The sequence below is a fragment of the Terrapene carolina genome, unplaced genomic scaffold (assembly GCF_002925995.2).
Source record: "Terrapene carolina triunguis isolate 2854851 unplaced genomic scaffold, T_m_triunguis-2.0 Scaffold120, whole genome shotgun sequence".
NCBI classification, from domain to species: Eukaryota; Metazoa; Chordata; order Testudines; family Emydidae; genus Terrapene; species Terrapene triunguis.
In genome coordinates, this window is record NW_020664471.1 from 7,717,460 (window position 1) to 7,737,575 (window position 20,116).

Sequence of the window (20,116 nt, forward strand, 5' to 3'; positions counted from 1 at the left end):
GCCTTGAAATAATATCTCACAAAGCATATTTTGTACAAGATTATTACTATAATGTGTAGGACATGAATATAGGGATGTTTAGGGCCACACCTCCCCCCTTACAATGCTGCAGGAGGGTTAGCTAAGTGCTGACCCAGAGGCAGCATATCAAAGCCCACTGGGCTGCAACACCTCAATATGTTTAATTATATCTGAAATGACCATCTTAAGCCCACATATTAAGGGGCACCTTCCACCGTCCTTAACATATATACTTCCCCTCACACTTGCTTCTCACCCATCTGGGTCACCCAGGCCAATAAAGAGTCCTGTCACCTCTGAAGATGTTTACTCACTTCTCTTACTCACTTCTCGTAATCTGCCCTGCTGTCAGTGGAGTGCTGGCCCTCAGCTATTTACCTAGCTGTGCTAGAGTCCCACCACTCATAGCAGATCCTGTGCCACAGCACTGTCTAGCTGTGCCTCAGTTTCCCTCACCCAGACCAGTAAAGAGTGAAACCAGACCTCTTACCAGTCTGAGTCTGCCCTGTTCCCAGCAGAGTTCTGGCCCACAACTACCCTTACCTGTGCCAGTGTCTGTATATGCTCAGCAGTTTTGTGCCACAGCAAGGTCCAGCTGTGCCTCAGTTTCCCTGCTTTCAGTGGAGTTCTGGCCCACAGCTTTCCTAGCTGTGCCGGGGGACACCAGTCTCATATTTTGTACAAAGATTACACACACACTAGTGTGCAGGGTGTGAATACAGGGGTGCTTAGTGTCATATTTACACTGGGAAGTTTCTCACTCAATAGATAAGGGGCTTGCTAAACAAATGTTGTCGTGCCAGAAGTCCAGGCAAGGCCTCTTCTTTTCATGGTTGCAGTAGGCAATAAAAGTCTAGCTTGGCTAGCATGAGAATGAGCAACTGAAGACATAACTTTGATCAGTTAGGGTAAGAAATAAATCTGAATCCTAATAGAACTAGGCTATGGCCTTGCTTCTTTGCAATAGTTTGCCATTTAGCTGAAGACATCTATTATGCAAAAGAATAGAAGCACTTTGTCCTTTTCATCCTCATTGTACTTTGACGGGTCAGTCAGGTTTATTTATAAACCACAGGCTAATTACCTTGCTTCCCGTTTCACTGAACAAAGGTATGTTGCCACCTCTCCTAGCTTCAGCAAGACTTCTCATAAGGACAAGACGTTCTAACTAAAAATGGCTGAGGAGGAAAGTAAGAGCTTCTCTGTTGAGCTGAGTGAGAAAGGAGGTATAGAAAACAAAGGATTTGTTCAAAATGAGGCACTTAATGAAAAGGAATGCAATGCCAGCAGCCAAGAGGAGATACCAGAAACATGCGCTGTTGGCATCAACTCAGCAGCTGTGCAGAACCAGGACTGTGAAGTTTTGAAGCCCTTTGCAGGAATGCCTAAGGAAGTCTTGCTTAAATTCTCAAGTCAGGCACGGTACAGAGTCACCAGAGAGATCCTCTTCTGGCTCATAATTGCATCTACACCAGTGCTTGTAGGTGCTACAATTGCAATTGTTGCCGTGTCGCCAAAGTGCCTGGGCTGGTGGCAAGCTAGTCCCATTTATCAGATCTACCCACGTTCATTTAAGGACACCAACAAGGATGGGAATGGTGATCTGAAAGGTAGGTGCTCTACATTTTTGTGATGTTCAGTCCTTGGTAGCATGAAGCTGTATGTATTATATATATTTCTGTTTCCACAATCTCTCATTCCCTAAAAAGTGTATTAACAGTAGAGGCAGCCACCTGATTAGAGACAGATGGGATCACAAGTTAGCTAATAACCCACAGGCAGCCAGAACTGTGATTATCATTAACCATCTAATCAGGAAGGGCTCAAGCTGCAGAGTCTAAACCTTTATCAAAGTTAAAACCTCCCCAAAGTATGCCACTGTTCAGAGCTGGAGTTTTGATTTGGCCCATCAGAGAGAAAAAGAGAGAGAATAGCTGCAAAATTGTAATCCAGATGAGAATTTCCCACCAAAATTTGGGGAGTATTTGGAATCCAATGTGTTATTAGACAATCAGTTAATTGCCATTTTGGATTTTGCTCCATAAAAAATCTGAGGGGGAAAGAAACTATTAGCAAATGAAAGAGGAAGAAATGCGATTTTTGAGCCTTTAGGGAGACTCAATACAAATGTATCTGATACACTACATAGATGATGCCAAATATTAAGAACTCAGTTGACTCACAGATTTTACTACAAAAAATGGATAGGAAAAGACAAAAAAATAAAATATATATACAAAAGGTACTAGAACATCATATCTTCTATCAGGAAGTGAAGAACAGTGTGTTTCTATAGGTGGATAATCAGTGGTGGGCTGGAGCCGGTTCCCACCGGTTCGCAAGAACTGGTTGTTAAATTTAGAAGCCGGTGTAGAACCGGCTGTTAAAGGGGAGAGCCGGTGCACCATACCGGGGCGGCCCGGCTTCCCCAGGGGGCAATTTAAAGGGCCTGGGGCTCCCAGTAGGGGCTGGAGTCCTAGGCCCTTTAAATTGCCACCAGAGCCCCACTGCTGGAGCCCTGGGTAGGGCTGTGGAGCTCTGGGGGCTATTTAAAAAGTCCGGGGCTCCAGCTGCCTCTGCCACCCCGTCCTTTAAATAGCCGCTGGAACCCTTCCGCTTCCCCAGGGCTCCGGCGATATTTAAAGGACCGGGGTGGTAGAAGCAGGGGAGCCCCGGCCCTTTAAATAGCCCCCAGAGCCCTGGGGTAGCGGGAGGCTCCGGATGCCTCTGCCGCCCTGGTCCTTTAAATAGCCACCGGAGCCCCGGGCTGCTGCTGCTACCCCGGTGGCGGAGGGGGGAGGAGAAACTTGCGGGTTCTGAGGGGGGCAGTCGGGGGCAGGACGTGGGTTGGGGTCGGATAGATGGTGGTGGTGGTGGTGGGGAGACAGGCACGTGGGGCTTGTACTCACTGTGCGGTTCCCTACCGGGTCTTCCGCGGCACTTCAGCGGCGGGTCCTTCACTTGCTCCCGGTGAAGGACCTGCCGCCAAAAACCCGGAGTGAGTGGACCCGGTAGGGAACCAGTTCTTAGGATTTTGGGAGCTCATCACTGTGGATAATATTTGTGACATGCCATGAACATATATTAGTTTTGATTTCAGAGGAGGGAGACTAGCATGATTTAGGGACTGGAGAGAGCATTAGAGTGAGTGGTAGAGAAAAAGTACAGGTTAAAAGAAGAAGTGGGGTTTTTACCCACAAAAGCTTATGCCCTAATAAATCTGCTAGTCTTTAAGGTGCCACTGGACTCCTCGTTGTTTTTGTGGATACAGACTAACATGGCTATCTCTCTGATAATAGGTTAAAAGAGAATGTCTTCTATCTAACTGGAGGTGAAGCCTAGGGCTTTTTCATTTAAATCACACTTACCTGCTTCTCAGGGTGGTTGTGAGGGGTTAACTCACATTCCTTGACAACGAAAATAGATAATTCAAACATTTTATTAGAATTCTTTAATCTCAATTTTCCAAAATTGAATGTTACATTTAATGAATGAAAGAATAAAAGCTGTAAGCCAGAGTGTAAATGCTGCTTGAATTAGCATCTTTGTTCTGTTTTTCATGATTAATCTTTTTCAGTTGCTTATTATAGAATAAAGACCTTCAGTTGCCCTCAGCCTTTTAACATACTGTGATCCAATATGGCAACACAAAAGTTTTAGGATTCTGCTACCTCTAGCCATAATGAAAGGGAAAGAGATCTCCGCCCATGGACCTGTGTACATCTTCCAGATGGGGGAAACTTAATTTCAACAGAAATGACAACTTTGCCACAGACACATTGTTTTTGTCCTCGCAAAACAGACTTTTTTCTTTATTTACAGGTATCCAAGAAAAACTGGATCATATCATGTATTTAAATATAAAAACGATCTGGATTACTTCTGTTTATAAATCACCCTTAAAAGACTTTGGGTATGCAGTTGAAGACTTCCGGGATGTTGATCCTATGTTTGGAACGATGAGGGATTTCGAAAACCTGATTGCAGCTATACATGATAAAGGTAAACTTGAGCTATGACCAAAAAAAAAAAAAAAATGCACTGCTCACACATGGAATGTAGATGTACTTTTCTTTTTTTACTTCACATTTTGTTGTTTTGTGTTTCAATTTGTGTGTCTTCCATGGGCAGAGGGGTTCAGAACCTAGCAGATTGAATGGGGATTCTGAATAGGGTTACCAACTTTCTAATGGCAGAAAACCAGACACCCTTGCCCCTCGTCCTCTCCCACCACTTTCCTGAGGCTCTGCCCCTGTCTTGAGGCCCCGCCCTCCATTCCCTCCATCCCCCCTCCCTCCGTCGCTTGCTCTCCCCAGTCCTCACTCACAGGGGCTTGGGGTGCAGGAGGGGGTGAGGGCTCTGTCTGGGGTTGCTGGTTCCAGGGTGGGGCCAGAAATGAGGGGTTTGGGGTACAGGAGGGGGCTCAGGGCTGGAGCAGGGGTTGGGGATGCAGGGTGCAGGCTCTGGGAGGGAGTTTGGATGTGGGAGGAGGCTCAGGGCTGGGGCAGGGGGTTGGAGTGCAGGAGGGGGCTCCAGGCTTGGGCAGAGGGTTAGGGTGCTGGAGAGAGTGCGGGCTCCGGGAGGGAGTTTGGGTGTGGGGGGGGGGGTGGGGGGTATGAGGGTGAGGAGTGTGGGCTCTGGGTGGGGCTTACCTTCCGGGAAGGCTGGCATGTCCTCTGGCTCTGCGTGCCAATCCTGCATGCAGGTGCCACCCCCCGCACGTAGGTGCTGCCCCCGCAGCTCCCATTGGCTGGAAACCACAGCCAATGGGAGCTGTGGAGCCGGCGCTTGAGCCGGGGGCAGCACATGGAGACTCTGTGGCCACCCCTATGCCTAGGAGCTGGAGGGACATGTCACTGCTTCCGGGAGCCGCATGAAGCCAGGTAGGGAGCCTGCCTAAACCACCAACTGGACTTTTAGCGGCCCAGTCAGCGGTACTGATTGGAGACACCAGGGTCCCTTTTCAACCGGTTCTTCCGGTCAAAAACTGGTCACCTGGCAAGCCTAGTTCTGAAGGGATGAGTACTGACTGCAGCATTGCAACCCTTTCTATCAATCTTGCAGAAGCCTCTCCATTGGGGCTTCATGGAACTTGGCCTATGCAACATTGATGGGAGCTAGGCATGGGAGAGGAAAGCCAGTACTGTAGCATATGGACTCTGTAGAGCCTCTAAAATCCACACGGCTCTCAGGATGGCTACTGGTGTTTTGGGATGAAACTCCTTTCACATTCTATGTTGGGGGACAGGCCCTGTTCTCTTTTTGACAGGTTGTATTTATTAGTCCCTGCAGCAGTCTTCTGATGACTGAAGCCTGAGATGCTGTCACTTCTATCTTTGCATCCATAAGCAATAATGTTCTTGCTGGAGGTAGAAAATTAAATTAAATTAAGAAGATTGGGAAAACTTGGGTTCTTTCACTATCGTGACCTCCTTTGTCTGTCTGTTTAGACCCCAGTCCCACAAACATTTATACAAGCACTTAACTTCATACAGGTGAGTAGTCCCATTGACTACAAAGGGACTGCTCATGTGCGCTAAGTTAAAGAGATACATAAGTGACTGTAGGATGGGGCCTGAGTGTTTGTCTACACTCTAAAGGGTTTCGCTAGTATAGGTTATACCAGTTCCCCAAATTAAATGACCTACACTGAAAAAAGGACTTTTTGCATAACATTTTGGTATAATAGCATCTAAACTCGGACTTTTGCTGACACAGCTATGTTGATCAGTGGTGTGAATCTTCCACTCCCCCTCTTAACTGACAGCTATGCTGGCAAAACTTTTCCGTGTAGACCAGGGCTTAGACTCTAAGCCCATTGAGGACAGAGGCTTCTCTTAACTGTATGTCTGTAAAGCCACCAGTGTTATTTTGTCTTCTATGTTAATACTGTAAATTTTGTGACTTGGGATGTTTTGTTTTGATTTAATCTTTCCCACATTTGATTTGTAAGGTTTAAAGGTGATAATGGATTTAATACCAAACCACACAAGTGACAAACACAGTTGGTTTCAGCTGAGTCGCAATCGGACTGGGAAGTTTGTGGATTACTACATCTGGCATGACTGTGCACACACTGATGGGACAATCACTCCTCCCAACAACTGGGTAAATACAAGGTTTAGGGTCACCTTCAAATCACAAAATGAATAGGAAAATCACAGCAATGTAGTGAATATGAAACCATTGTGTGGTGGCTGCTGTACACAGCATGTAAACTCAAATCTTTTGTTTCATTAGTAACTTCTGCTCGTATATTTGAGTTAATCTGAACAACATGAATTAGGATACAAGAATAAGACAGTGAGGCAGCATTGCTTTTCTTTGATTTCATTTGGTTTTAATCTGTTTTGATTTCCATTCCTCTCCTTTAATTTTGTATCTAACACATTTTGGTATATGGTAGAGCTGTCAATTAATCGCACTTAACTCAAGCGATTAACGCAAAACAAATTAACTAGATTTTTAAAATCGCAGTTTTAATCACTGGAATACCAATTTAAATTTATGATAAATTTTTGGATGTTTCTCTACATTTTCAAATATATTGATTCCAATTACAACACAGAATACAAAGTGTACAGTGCTCAATTTATATTATTATTTTGATTAAATACTTGCACTTTAAAAAATGGTATTTTTCAATCACCTCATACAAGTACTGTAGTGCAATCTTTATCGTGAAAGTGCAACTTACAAATGTAGAATTATTTTTTTCCACATAACTGCACTCAAAAACAAAACAATGTAAAACTTTAGAGCCTACAAGTCTACTCAGTCCTACTTCTTGTTCAGCCAATCGCTAAGACAAACAAATTTGTTTACATTTATGGGAGATAATGCTTATTTCCAATGTCATCTGAAAGTGAGAACAGGCATTCACATGGCACTGTTGTAGCCAGCGTCACAAGGTATTTACGTGCCAGATATGCTAAACATTTGTATGCCCCTTCATGCTTCAATTTATCTTTTTTACAGTGCAAATATTTGTATTAAAAATAATAATATAAAGTGAGCACTTTAAATCTTGTATTCTGTGTTGTAAATGAAATCTATATATTTGACTATGTAGAAAATATTTATCATAAATTTAAATTGGTATTCTATTATTGTTTAACAGTGCGATTAGAACTACAATTAATCATGACTTTTTTAAATCTCATGATTAATCGTGATTATTTCTTTTAATCATTTGACAGCCCTAGTATATGGGCATTCCATTTGGGGAGCTTCTTACCAGCTGTCCTTTATTCATGCCAACTGTGATGTCAGAAAAACAAACCAGCACATTGTTGGATTATTGCTTTCCTTTCCTAGCCTTCCTAGCAGGCCAAGATACTGGAAATTGGCTTATCTACTTATTTTCCATATTTTAATGGGAAATCCAACCATTTACTATATGCATCTTCTAAACACATGATCTAGAAACCAACAAATTAACATATTTGGCCATAATTATTTTTAACTTAACAACACAGCAACAGTTTTGAGAAATATCTTGAATATTGTCTCAGATCTAACCCACATACAGCTGATGACTTTATTATTCTCAAATATTCACTGTTGCTGATATTTCAATAGAGGCTGTTATGTCAGTTGAGGCTTTGTAGAAACAAGTTTCACAAATTATATGTCCAATAGAAATGCTCCCATAAAATTAAAGAAAATTCTCAATGAAAACCTGCTTTTAAAAAACATGAATCCTTTCCCTGAGCATTTATAACACAGACATACCAGCATTATACTGGTTTGTGAGAACTGAAAATGAAATTGACTGTAAAGAAAAAGTGAAACTGACTAGTTTATTTTCATTGTCTAACCTGAGAGAAATGCAAAAAGTAAACAATAAACATAGTTATTTAAAATCCAGTTTACTTTTCACAATTATTTTCAGTGTTTATTTTCTAAGTTGTTACTAGTAACAGCAATGTAACAGCTGCTTGTTAGCAACAATAATAATAAATAAAGCTATTTTTTAAAAAGGTATGAAGTTTAACTGTACAGTCTCCCTTTAAAACTTAGTGCCAGAAAAAAGGCTTACCATTTCTCTCCATATCTTTTTCTCACAGACTAACAGGAAAGAAAGTCCAGATCAACATATTGCAAGCTCATCATGTATTTTATAGGTCTGTCAATTAATTGCAGTTAACTCACGTGATTAAGTAAAAAAAAATTAATTGTGATTAAAAAAATTAATTATGATTAATTGCAACTTTAATTGCACTGTTAAACAATAGAATACCAATTGAAATTTATCAAATATTTTGGATGTTTTTCTACATTTGCATATATATATTGTATTCTGTGTTGAAATCAATGTGTATATTATTATTATTACAAATATTTACACTGTAAAAATTATAAAACAAAATAAATAGTATTTTTTCAATTCACGTCATACAAGTACTTTAGTGCAATCTCTTTGTCATTAAAATATAACTTACAAATGTAGATTTTTTTTGTTACATAACTGCACTCAAAAACAAAACAATGTAAAACTTTAGAGAATACAAGTCCACTCAGTCCTACTTCTTGTTCAGCCAGTCGCTAAGACAAACAAGTTTGTTTACATTTACAGGAGATACTGCTGCCCTTTTCTTATTTACAGTGTCACCAGAAAGTGAGAACAGGCATTTACATGGTGCTTTTGTAGCTGGCATTGCAAGATATCTACATGCCAGATATGCTAAACATTCGTATGCCCCTTCATGCTTCGGCCACCATTCCAGTGGACATGCTTCAATGCTGATGATGCTTGTTAAAAAAATAATGTGTTAATTAAATTTGTGACTGAACTCTTTGGGGGAGAATTGTACGTCCTCTGCTCTGTTTACCCGCATTCTGCCATATATTTCATGTTATAGCAGGCTCGGATGATGACCCAGCACATGTTGTTCATTTTAAGAACACTTTCACTGCAGATTTCATAAAACGCAAAGAAGGTACCAATGTGTGAGATTTCTAAAGATAGCACAGCACTTGACCCAAGTCTAAGAATCTGAAGTGCCTTCCAAAATCTAAGAGGGACGACGTGTGGAGCATGCTTTCAGAAGTCTTAAAAGAGCAACACTCCGATGCAGCAACTACAGAACCCGAACCACCAAAAATGAAAATCAACCTTCTGCTGGAGGCACCTGACTCAGATAATGAAAATGAACATGCGTCGGTCTGCACTGCTTTGGATTGTTATCGAGCAGAACGCGTCATCAGCATGGACGCATGTCCCCTTGAATGGTGGTTGAAGCATGAAGGGACATATGAATCTTTAGTGCATCTGGCACATAAATATCTTGCGACGCCAGCTACAACAGTGCCATGAGAATGCCTGTTCTCACTTTCAGGTGACATTGTAAACAAGAAGCAGGCAGCATTATCTATTGCAAATGTAAACAAACTTGTTTGTCTGAGTGATTGGCTGAACAAGAAGTCAGACTGAGTGGACTTGCAGGCTCTGATGTTTTTCATTGTCTTGTTTTTGAGTGCAGTTATGGAATAAAAAAAATCTACATTTGTAAGTTGCACTTTCACGACAGAGACTGCACTATAGTACTTGTATGAGGTAAATTGAAAAATACTATTTCTTTTGTTTTTTTACAGTACAAATACTTGTAATAAAAATTAATATAAAGTGAGCACTGTACACTTTGTATTCTGTGTTGTAACTGAAATCAATATATTTGAAAATGTACAAAACATCCACAAATATTTAAATAAATGTACTCTATAATTGTTTAACAAAGTGATTAATCACGATTCATTGTTTTAATTGCCTGACAGCCCTAGTATTTTATTAATAGTCCTTTTAATTACTGTTGAAATTCTTAGAAGAACCTATATTGCTTGTACAAAATATACTAGGCTTGGGAAATCATTAAGCAGATTTTATGCTGTTTGGTGAGCAATTTCGGAATTTGAGCAAATAAATATTTATATAATATGAGATTGACCAAGCACAAATAGGTCTATTAAAGGTGATAAATACCAGGGCATAGGCAGAAGTGTACTAGGGTAGATGATTTGCATATGAAGGATCATATATAGCAGCTGGTTATGTCTTTGCAGGTTAAATAAGTTTGTAGTAGTAGTAGTAGGTGAAATATATGGAAATTGGTTTTTAGTTGTGGATGAGATTTATACTTGTATGTAAATATGAATTTATTAGGTTAATATTAAGGAATGTTAATGTTAAGGAAAAACATATCTCATTTAAATGAGGGTATTTTCTGTTTACGTTTATTAATGAAAAAATAAAAAGTTAAAAATAGAGTAGGCTGAGTAATATTAAATTCCGTTTTTTAGTCATCGTGATTTGAAGATGCACTGAGTACATGCAGCTCCCATTGACTTCAATGTTTTTCATGTAACATCCATATATGTTCAGTAAATTGGATTTTAAATAGTTATATTGCATATTTACTTTTGCATTTCTCTCCTTTGGACAATGAAAATAGACTAATCAGTTTCAGGCCAACTAACTGTTATGGATAGTAAATGAATACTATTTACTAAGTGATGCATGCCTTTCTATATGCTTGTAACGCACTGTGTAAATTACAATGCTGTGCAAATGCTCATCATTTATTAAGTAATTAATAATCATCATTTTCTTATGTGATCAGGTGAGTGTTTATGGGAATTCCAGTTGGCAATATGATGAGGTGAGAAAGCAATGTTATTTTCACCAGTTTGGGAAAGAACAACCAGATTTAAACTTCCGCAACTCCGCTGTGCTAGAAGAAATCTATGTAAGTATATAATCCACGGCTGCTACTCCAGTAGTAAAGAAACTGTTGGGTTTTATGTTTGTTTTAATTTTTAGAATGTAATTTCTTTATATAGTTGACAATCCAGTGGGAAATAATTCAAGGATTAGTGTCTATGCAAACAATGCAGACAATGAAGTGTCAACACAAATATACCTGCTTAGGCAAAATGTAAACCATATATTATAATGCTTCAAGTATCATAGTCTTATCTTTGAAGAGTCTCCTTCTAATTAAAAAAAAAGAGGCAGCCTCCCACTGAAAGAGTCACATACATTGCAGTACCACAGCCTGCAGTGTGCAATGTTCTGACCATTATTGTATTATACTTTTAAAAGGATTAATCATATAATATCTAGGATCTAGTTTCTATGTGTGAGGCTTACACAAATGTACACCTCTCCCTGGCTGCTCAGAGCAGACTGCACTCATCTCCTGACTCCTAAGATACAGGACCTACCATGTATTTCTTATAATTGTCTTAACCCAGCAGCAAAAAAGTATCTGCCTCCTTCTGCCCTGGGACTTCTCTACCTGGGTCTCAGCAGCACCATTTCCCTAAAACCCCCTCCTGCTGCCCCAGGACCTTCTCTCTGCTATAGGGCCCTATGTGAAGGGAGTGCTCAGTGGCAGGGCAGGTCTGTGTCTTTAGCCCTGAAGCTCTTGCACAGAGCTATGCCAAGCCCTGAAAATCTTGGGATCGGAGAAGTGTCTCACTTCACTGTGACAGCTCTTCCTGAAGCTTTCAAAATATCATGCTTGTGAAGGGTTCACACAAGAGATCATTGCCTTCCCCAGCTGCTCAGAGGGAACTCCCCTTACCCACACCCCACAGGTGGGGGAGCTCCCACTTTATCCTCTCCATCTCCCACCCCATCATTGTCCTCTGCACCCCATTCACCTGCAACCCCCAAATCTGTCTCCTGCTCCCCCCAGTGCCCTGCTCCTCCTCACTCCCTCCTTCACTTCTCAGTGTCTGGGCTGCTCTCAACAGTCTATGTGGCCCGCCTTGCCCCCTGAATCAAAGAGTGGCAGGCATTTTGCCTTTGGGCCTGGCTTTAACCTCATTGAAAATAGTGGGAGGTGGCAGCCAACTTTATTAAGAGCAGCCTGACTTCCAGGCGCAGTTAAAGTATAGGAAAATGGCAGCCATCTTGCTGGCTTCAGCTCCACTGACAATAATAGGAGAAGGTGCCATTTTGAATAAGGAAAAATTCATGAGTTGGCACCTGTCATTGTGTATTCATGAATAGTTAAAAGAATATAGCCGCAAATCGTTAGAGGGGTGCTCAAATCATGAGAGTTGGCAATACTGCGCATCCTAGAGTGTCTGCAGAAAAAAACTCTGGACTAGAACAGTCTGATACATTTCAGAAGTGCTGCTGAGCATCACTAGTTCTGTCAGTATTTTAAGGAACAAGAAAACCGTAGGTTCGTGTTTTAAAATGAAGCTCTACTTCGAAAGGCTGGTGCTTTGGGACTTAATAGGAGACCAGGGCTACTCTGTGACAGAGTCTGAAATCTTTTACATTCTGTGAGGATAAACCAAACAGGGGAAGCTGGAACAGTCAAGCTTTACCAACACCCTGCCAATGTGCCACAACCAACCTCTGTGTATAAAGGTAGTTCAGTCTCCATGGCCCAAACAATCCTCGGTGTTTTTGTGCTGGTTCTAATTGAGAGGTTTTTACAATATACACAACTGCTCAGATGAGACCTCTTTCAGTGCATGAAATCACCATAGAGGCTGTTGACATGGATACCTGTAGTTGTTTTCAGAATTACTGTAAAGGGACAAGCAATTCAATAAAATGGAGTATGTATTGACCTAATAAAATCAGTGAATCTTTAACATGGACTAGTTGAATTCCATCATATTTTTGATCGAAGTCCTGGCTTGTGCAAGTATATTGTATATGTAATAATAATAAATGACAGCACTGTGCGCATAATCTATTTTTACTACTTAGTTGAGAGATATTGTCTGGCACATAGTAACATTTACACAAATTGCTGCAGGGGGATTAAACTTTGGACTCATCTGTTAAAATTTAGGACCATTAAAATTATAGTAATAAAATAACCATGCAAGCATGATGTACTTTTACTGATAATAGCTAAACTCTGAATTTGATAAAGAAACCACAGATCCATAACCCTTAACTTAGGTAATCATTTTTCATTTTCCAGAAAATAAATCTGAACTATTTTCACATCAGTTAAATAAGAGAGAACAGATTTAGTTGTTGTGTAAAAGAAAACCCGGTGTCAAAAGGTCTGTGCAGAACAATGAACATTTGTATCAATATGTTCTAATTGTCTGCAGGCTTGATGAGTGTACATCAACCATAGAGCTTAGCAGAATCAGCTTTCTTTACACTCTGTTCCTCTTGATTAGGTATTTACAAACTGCTATAAGGCACAGATTCTTTGATAGACTAGATCAAAAGTGGCTTCCTGTGAGGTATGGGGTTTTTCTGTCCCCTGTCCCCCTTGAATTCTTGGGGAAGTCACAGCTGTATGTCTATTATGGTTGAAAAATAATTCAAATATTTCCTTTTTAGTAAGACAAAGTCAGCCATAGATAGTAGCTTCAATCTAAAATGGTCAGCTTTAACCTTACTAAAACTTTAAATTTAAAAACTATGTATTGTTATATAATGTTATATTATATAGTGTTATATTAGTATGTATTATGTAGTTAATAAATTATGTGCAATGTATATGATTTAAATTAATATTTGGAAAGTGGTTGACTCATCAAGAATTATCTTCATTTTATGTTTAGGATATTATCAAATTTTGGCTTGGCAAAGGCATTGATGGGTTTAGTATCAACGCTGTTAAATTTCTTCTTGAAGCAACACACCTGAGAAATGAACCTCAAGTGAATAAATCCCAAAATCCGGTAACACATTTTCTGTTTTGAATTTGTTTGCTCCTTATTGTCTTTGGAGATGCATTTATCACTAATACATTTTCCCTTTGAATTGCTAATGGGACTCACTCTTTTTTTTTCTGGTAGGTTTTGCATTGACAATAAATTACAGTGAAATGTGTACAGATGAGCTTCAGAAGTATATGACTAATTATTTATGGAACTTGCTTTTAGTGGGGCTGTGGGCCCAATAAAGTCAGGAGATGATGCCAACACTGAGAGGCAATAACATTACTGAGTTGACAGAAAGATGTGCATCTTGTTGACTTTGCAAGTCACTACAAGAATCTCATTTATATTGCTTCTGCCTGGAATCTGGTATTCAGCAGCATCTACTGCATGTGTCATGATCACTGGTGTAAACTGGGTTATATAGATTATTCCTCATTTAGATTGATGTGTTCCCCAAATATTTAGCTCCTAGTCTAGCACAGCATTAGATAAATAACTAATGAAGATGCAGCTCCAAAACTCTGCCATTGATGTATTATTTAAATGATTCACTATTTCAGATAGATATTTGGAAATAACTGTATTCCCCATAGGGCTACAATACTTGCTATCTTTCTCACAATGAGCGGTATCTTATTTTGTGAGTAGTCCCACTGAAATCCTCAGGGAGCAAAAACATGAGTAAAGGTGGCAGAATCAGGGCCTCATTCATCAAAGTCCGTTTCTAGGGAGTAGGGGCTTGGGGCAGTGAGTGGTGCAATCCCTCTCCCCTCTGCAGTCAAGCCAGCTTCAGGGCATGGGAAAGGAAATGCCAGGAGTCTGGGCTACCTTGTATCTTCTTTGCAGCACTATAGTCTCAGGTGAAGAGGAAACAAGAGTAGGTAATATCATCATGCCCCCAGTTTGCTAACAGACACAAGTAAAACATTATCTAAAGTGGTGCACTGTCTTTTGAAAAACTTTGGAAAGTGTAATTCAATGAACAATAGAAGGTCTAATGCAAAATGTTGCATTATTCTTCAAGGAGAGTATCTCAGCATATTCTGAGCTGTATCATGACTACACCACCACCCAAGTCGGCATGCATGATATCGTCCGCAGTTTCCGGCACACCCTGGATAAATTCAGCATTGAGCCTGGCCGATACAGGTAACTCAGTTTGTTAGCATAGCCGTATTGAATTTTCCCTCTAATGCTAAAGGCACAATCTCACCAGTGGATAAACAGGTTTGTCATGTTAAGATGCTTTTGCAAGAATACCAGCCATTAATAGTGACATATAGGTATGTGATATATAGAAAGAAAAATAAATTCTTTTTAAAAACAATGCTAAATTATTAGCTATGTCAAGGTCCATTCTAATTCCTTGCAATTCTGATAAAACTCTGAATGAACACAGTTTCCATTTTCTTTTTTAAAAGAACCCACTTGTGTGCTCCTTTGTAGGTTTATGGGAACTGAAGCCAATAACCAGGAAAACATCGAAGCAACAATGATGTATTATGGAACATCTTTTATCCAAGAATCAGATTTCCCCTTCAACTTCTACCTAATTAACATGGAAAACCTCTCAGGAAATAGTATTTTTGAAACTGTATCTTTGTGGATGAAGAATATGCCCAAAGGAAAATGGCCAAACTGGGCGGTAAGAGTTCAGACATTTAAATGTCATGTTCCTGCTCCTATTACAGCCCACAGCAAAGCTCTCATTGGAGTAAGATCAAGCCCAAAATAACCGTAGCTGTTGTATCTGTGGAATCTACCATGTTCTCTCAGTACACTATAGCAATGGCTGTAGCGGGTCCATGTTATCCATCCTAAGCATATTTACAGGAGTGTGATAGTATTTTTGCCTAGTTTTAAACATAATCATCAGGCACATTGTTTTATTCTTTCAAGATAATATTCCACTCCCCTTTCCCTGGCCAAACAGGGTTTGTGCCAGGAATGATGTGGGGTTTGGGAAAGGCGACAGAATCCACCTCCAAACCCTCAGGCAAATTTGAAACAGCTCCAGACTGCTTCCATGTCAGCTGCTGCAGCTCTGGGACTGGAATAGAGGCTCTGACCCTATGCACCTTCTACCTAAGGGATTGTGGCCTCTGACTCTACCTGTGCATAAAGTGGCTCCATCCCTGCCTCTCTTTTCCCCCATGTTGGCCTGTGGTGCAAGCCAAGCTGCCCAAGTATGCCTGCTCCTTGGACGTCTACCTCCAGTGCAGTGGAATCACCATAATCCCAAAGTGCTGAGGGGCTTCCATTGCTCCTGTCAGGGTTCCTTCCCCACTCTGAACTCTAGGGTACAGATGTGGGGACCCACATGAAAGCCCCCTAAGCTTATTTACCAGCTTAGGTTAAAACCTGGTACTCTGCCACCACCAAGTGATTTAACAAGAAACGGAAAGGACCACTTGGAGTTCTTCTTCTCCCAAAATATCCCCCAAGCTCTTACACCCCCTTTCCTGGGGAGGCTTGAGAATAATATCCTAACCAATTGGTTACAAAGTGATCAAAGACCCAAACCCCTGGATCTTTGGACAATGGAAAAATCAGTCACGTTCTTAAAAGAAGGATTTTATTAAAAAGAAAAGGTAAAAATCATCTCTGTAAAATCAGGATGGAAAATAACTTTACAGGGTAATCAGATTCAAAGAGCCCAGAGGAACCCCCTCTAGCCTTAGTTTCAAAGTTACAGCAAAACAGGGATAACCCTCCCTCTAGCAAAGGAATATTCACAAGTTGAGAAAAACAAAGATAAACTAATACGCCTTGCCTGGCTATTACTTACAAGTTTGAAATATGAGAGACTTGTTCAGAAAGATTTGGAGAACATGGATTGATGTCCGGTCCCTCTTAGTCCCAAGAGCGAACAACCCCCAAAACAAAGAGCACAAACAAAAGCCTCCCCCCCCCCAAGATTTGAAAGTATCTTGTCCCCTTATTGGTCCTTTGGGTCAGGTGTCAGCCAGGTTACCTGAGCTTCTTAACCCTTTAAAGGTAAAAGGATTTTGGTGTCTCTGGCCAGGAGGGATTTTATAGTATTGTACACAGGAGGGTTGTTACCCTTCCCTTTATAGTTATGACAGCTCCTATTATAATGGATGAATGCTACCCTCACAAAACCAGCACTACACAGCAGAAAAAATAAGTGTGGTCAGCAAAGCAAACATTGGCAGAAAGACATGAGAACTGTAACTGAGGGTGTTTGTGTTAGAATGGAAGACACTGTTGGCTGGGATGCTAATATATCAGCATTGTTTACTTCTGTCTGTCATGCTGTTGGCAGTATTTCCAGATTTCAGTTGTCAGGCAGAAAATTGTACTGATACAAAAATACTCAAATATTTCCCCTTGAGGATATGGAAATGAAAGAAAAAAGCCAAACGTAATAGTTTGCATCATAGGATTTAATGTAGAAAACCTTTGAAAATATAAGAAAAAAGATAATATAAAATGGATGTGATGATCAAAGGATGCCTTAATATATCAATGCATCCTGAGATTTATACTTAACATTTTGTTACATTAAAAAAACCCCACCTCTTTTACTTAATATGATAAGATCTCACTCTGCATTCAGTGATAATGGAATAGATTTGCTACCATTATACTGTACAGAGCAACATCTCTTGGGGGAGGGGGCGGGAGGGAAGCAATAGTAAAACAGTTATGCTACTGTGCACTCTTATCATAAAGCATGTAAGTGCTTGGACAATACAATAGAAATATATGTGAAACTTTTCCTCTGGGGCTACTATACATCACTTCACAAGGGAACAGAGCCAGATTTTCGTTACTCACACCTCTATAAATGCAGAGGAATTCCACTAGTTTAAATGAAGTTACTTCATGTTTACATTGATGTAAATGAACAGAACTTGTATTAGACCAGTGGTTCCCAAACTTTAACAGCCCGCGAACCCCTTTCTCTAAATTGTGAAATCTCGTGAACCCCCTTCTAAAAATGAATATTTCCAGGATTTTAAATTTAAATTTCCTCAGTGTGATGGATGCGCTTGCTTTGCTCTGCATAGCTCTTTGAAGTCCGGAACCTTTGGAGAAAGATAAAGTCTCAGGTCTGGTTCGGCATCAAGTCTGTTTCTGTATTTCGTTTTCAGATGTGCATACGAGGAAAACGCTTTCTCGCATAAGTATGTTGTTGAAAATGGTAACAAAACTGCAGCAGCTTTTTCTGCCAGAAGGGGATACTCGTTTCTTAAACTCAGCCAAAAGTTGATCAATGACAGATTTCTGAAACTCCTTCTCAGTTCGTAATCACAGGAGATCTCAATCAATTTCTCTTTTTCCTCAGTGTTCAATATCTGTGTTGAGAAAGTGGTATCATCAAAAGGGTTGCGAATCCAGTCATTATCGCCTGATATAGCTGGAAAGTAATCCCTGAATGTTGTGCAAAGTCCTTTTAGGTGTGCAGTTATATTGATTTTAGTGCACTGATCCAACTGAAGTTTATGTTCTGCCAGGAAGTCATGAAGATTACTGAAACACTCAGTTTGATTGTTTTCCAAACAACTTTCCCAGAACTGCAACTTCTTTATCATGGATTCAACTCGGTCTTGCACATTGAAAACTGTTATATTGAGACCTTGAAGAGATAAATTTAGGTCATTAATTCTTGAGAAAATATCTGCTAAATAAGCTAGGCTCTGGAGCCAGACATTATTTTCCATACAGCTGGCAAGGTGGAAAGGGTGGCTGTTGAAAAAAACTAGGATTTCCATTCTAAGCTCAAACAAGCGCACCAGGATTTTGCCCCGTGAGAGCCATCTAACTTCAGTGTGGGTCAACAGACAATCGTGTATACTACCCATTTCTTCACAAAGTACGTGAAATATTCTGGAATTTGTTGGCCGTGATTTTATGAAATTCACCATTTTCACTGCATTGTCCAGCACTTCCTTCAGTCCCTCAGGCATGCGTTTTGTTGCGAGGGCTTGTCTATGGATGCTGTAATGAGTCCAAGAGACTTTTGATGCAACCTTTTTTGTTCGAGCTACAAATCCAGTATACTTCCCTGTCATTGAAGTGGCCCCATCAGTGCAAATGCCGAGGCAATGGGACCAATCTATTTCCTTTTCTTGAAAATATGCATTAGTCAGATTGAAGATATCTTCTCCAGTTGTACGTTCTTCCAGTGGTCGGCAAAACAACAAGTCTTCTTCAACCAGACCTTCATTCACATAACGTACAAACAGTAGCAAAATAGCTAGATTAGCTACATCAGTTGATTCATCCAACTGTATAGCATAATATGGACTATTTTTCACTCTCTGTACAATTGTGGTCTCTACGTTATTTGACATGTCATTAATTCTTCGTGACAACGTATTATTGGACAAAGGTACCATGTCAATCCTTTTTGCAGCCTTTTCTCTGAGCATGCAATGAACTACGTCTTTTATACATGGACCAATCAAGCTCTCTGCTATGGTATGGGCTTCTGATGCTTTAGCTACTCGGTAGCTCACGCTGTATGATGCTTCAAGTGCATTTTCATTATCAGTACTTGCTTTGGATATAAAACTGGTAATGTCACTTTTCCTCTCAGCTAATTTTCGCTTGAAAAAATCAACAGGCTTGTCGAGTTGTGCAGGATGCCTAGTTTCTAAATGGCGCCGAAGTAGAGAAGGTTTGAGGCTGCTGTTTGCTAGAACATCACCACAAATCACACACAGTGGTTTTGGACATTCTTGATCACCAATGCATGTAAAGCCATATTTTATATAATCATCATCATATTTTCTTTTCTTTGTAAGTGACTTTCCAGGACCATCATGATCATTAGACGTAGATTTTCCACAGTGTGGACTTGAGGAAACACTAGCTGATTCTTGCGTCTTTACACTTTCCTTTTTCAGCCACTTATCCATTGAACTTGTGTACAAAAGTTCTAATAAAAACAACACAGAGAGACTGCTAACAACCAACAAACTAGAAAATGAGAAGATTCACTCAAGTCTCACTGAAGCAAAACAGCACTCCAGAGAGAATGACAATTACAGAGGCACCTTAACACTGCTACACTGGCTACAACGTCCTTCCGGCTGGTTTGGCTCCCAAACAGCTTTTCTTCCGCCACGAGGTTTCTCCCTAGGAGGGTGTCCTGTGAGGGACAAATTAGCTTGGACCACCCCCCACGTACAGCATTGCTCCTGCTAACTCTGCCCTCCATGCCAACTTCCCCTGTTTGACAAAGACAGGAGTCCGAGCTGCCACCTGCAGGTCTGGGGGTCTCAGCTGCCAACCTGCCCACCACAGGGCTCAGGCTACTGGCCCCGCACCAGGGCCTGGGCTGCTGGATCCACACTCCCTGGGGCTCCTGCTGCTGGACCCCATTGACCGCCCCGGTCAACTGAGCTCCACTGAGCTTGTGCTGCAGGTCCCACTGACCGCTGGGGCTCGGGCTGCTGGCCCCAACTGCCCG

General features: G+C 40.7%; 1 protein-coding gene across 1 annotated transcript in view; it reads left to right on the plus strand.

Annotated features, from left to right (window-relative positions):
- The first annotated feature begins 1,195 nt into the window (after positions 1–1,195).
- SLC3A1 (solute carrier family 3 member 1) overlaps positions 1,196–20,116 on the plus strand; it is a 25,337-nt gene continuing 6,416 nt past the window's right edge. Inside the window, exons 1-7 of the mRNA XM_024210688.2 lie at positions 1,196–1,631; positions 3,844–4,023; positions 5,975–6,129; positions 10,641–10,766; positions 13,573–13,692; positions 14,699–14,823; positions 15,121–15,319. Coding sequence (XP_024066456.1) covers positions 1,196–1,631; positions 3,844–4,023; positions 5,975–6,129; positions 10,641–10,766; positions 13,573–13,692; positions 14,699–14,823; positions 15,121–15,319 — 1,341 coding nt within the window. The remainder of the gene's footprint in view (positions 1,632–3,843; positions 4,024–5,974; positions 6,130–10,640; positions 10,767–13,572; positions 13,693–14,698; positions 14,824–15,120; positions 15,320–20,116) is intronic.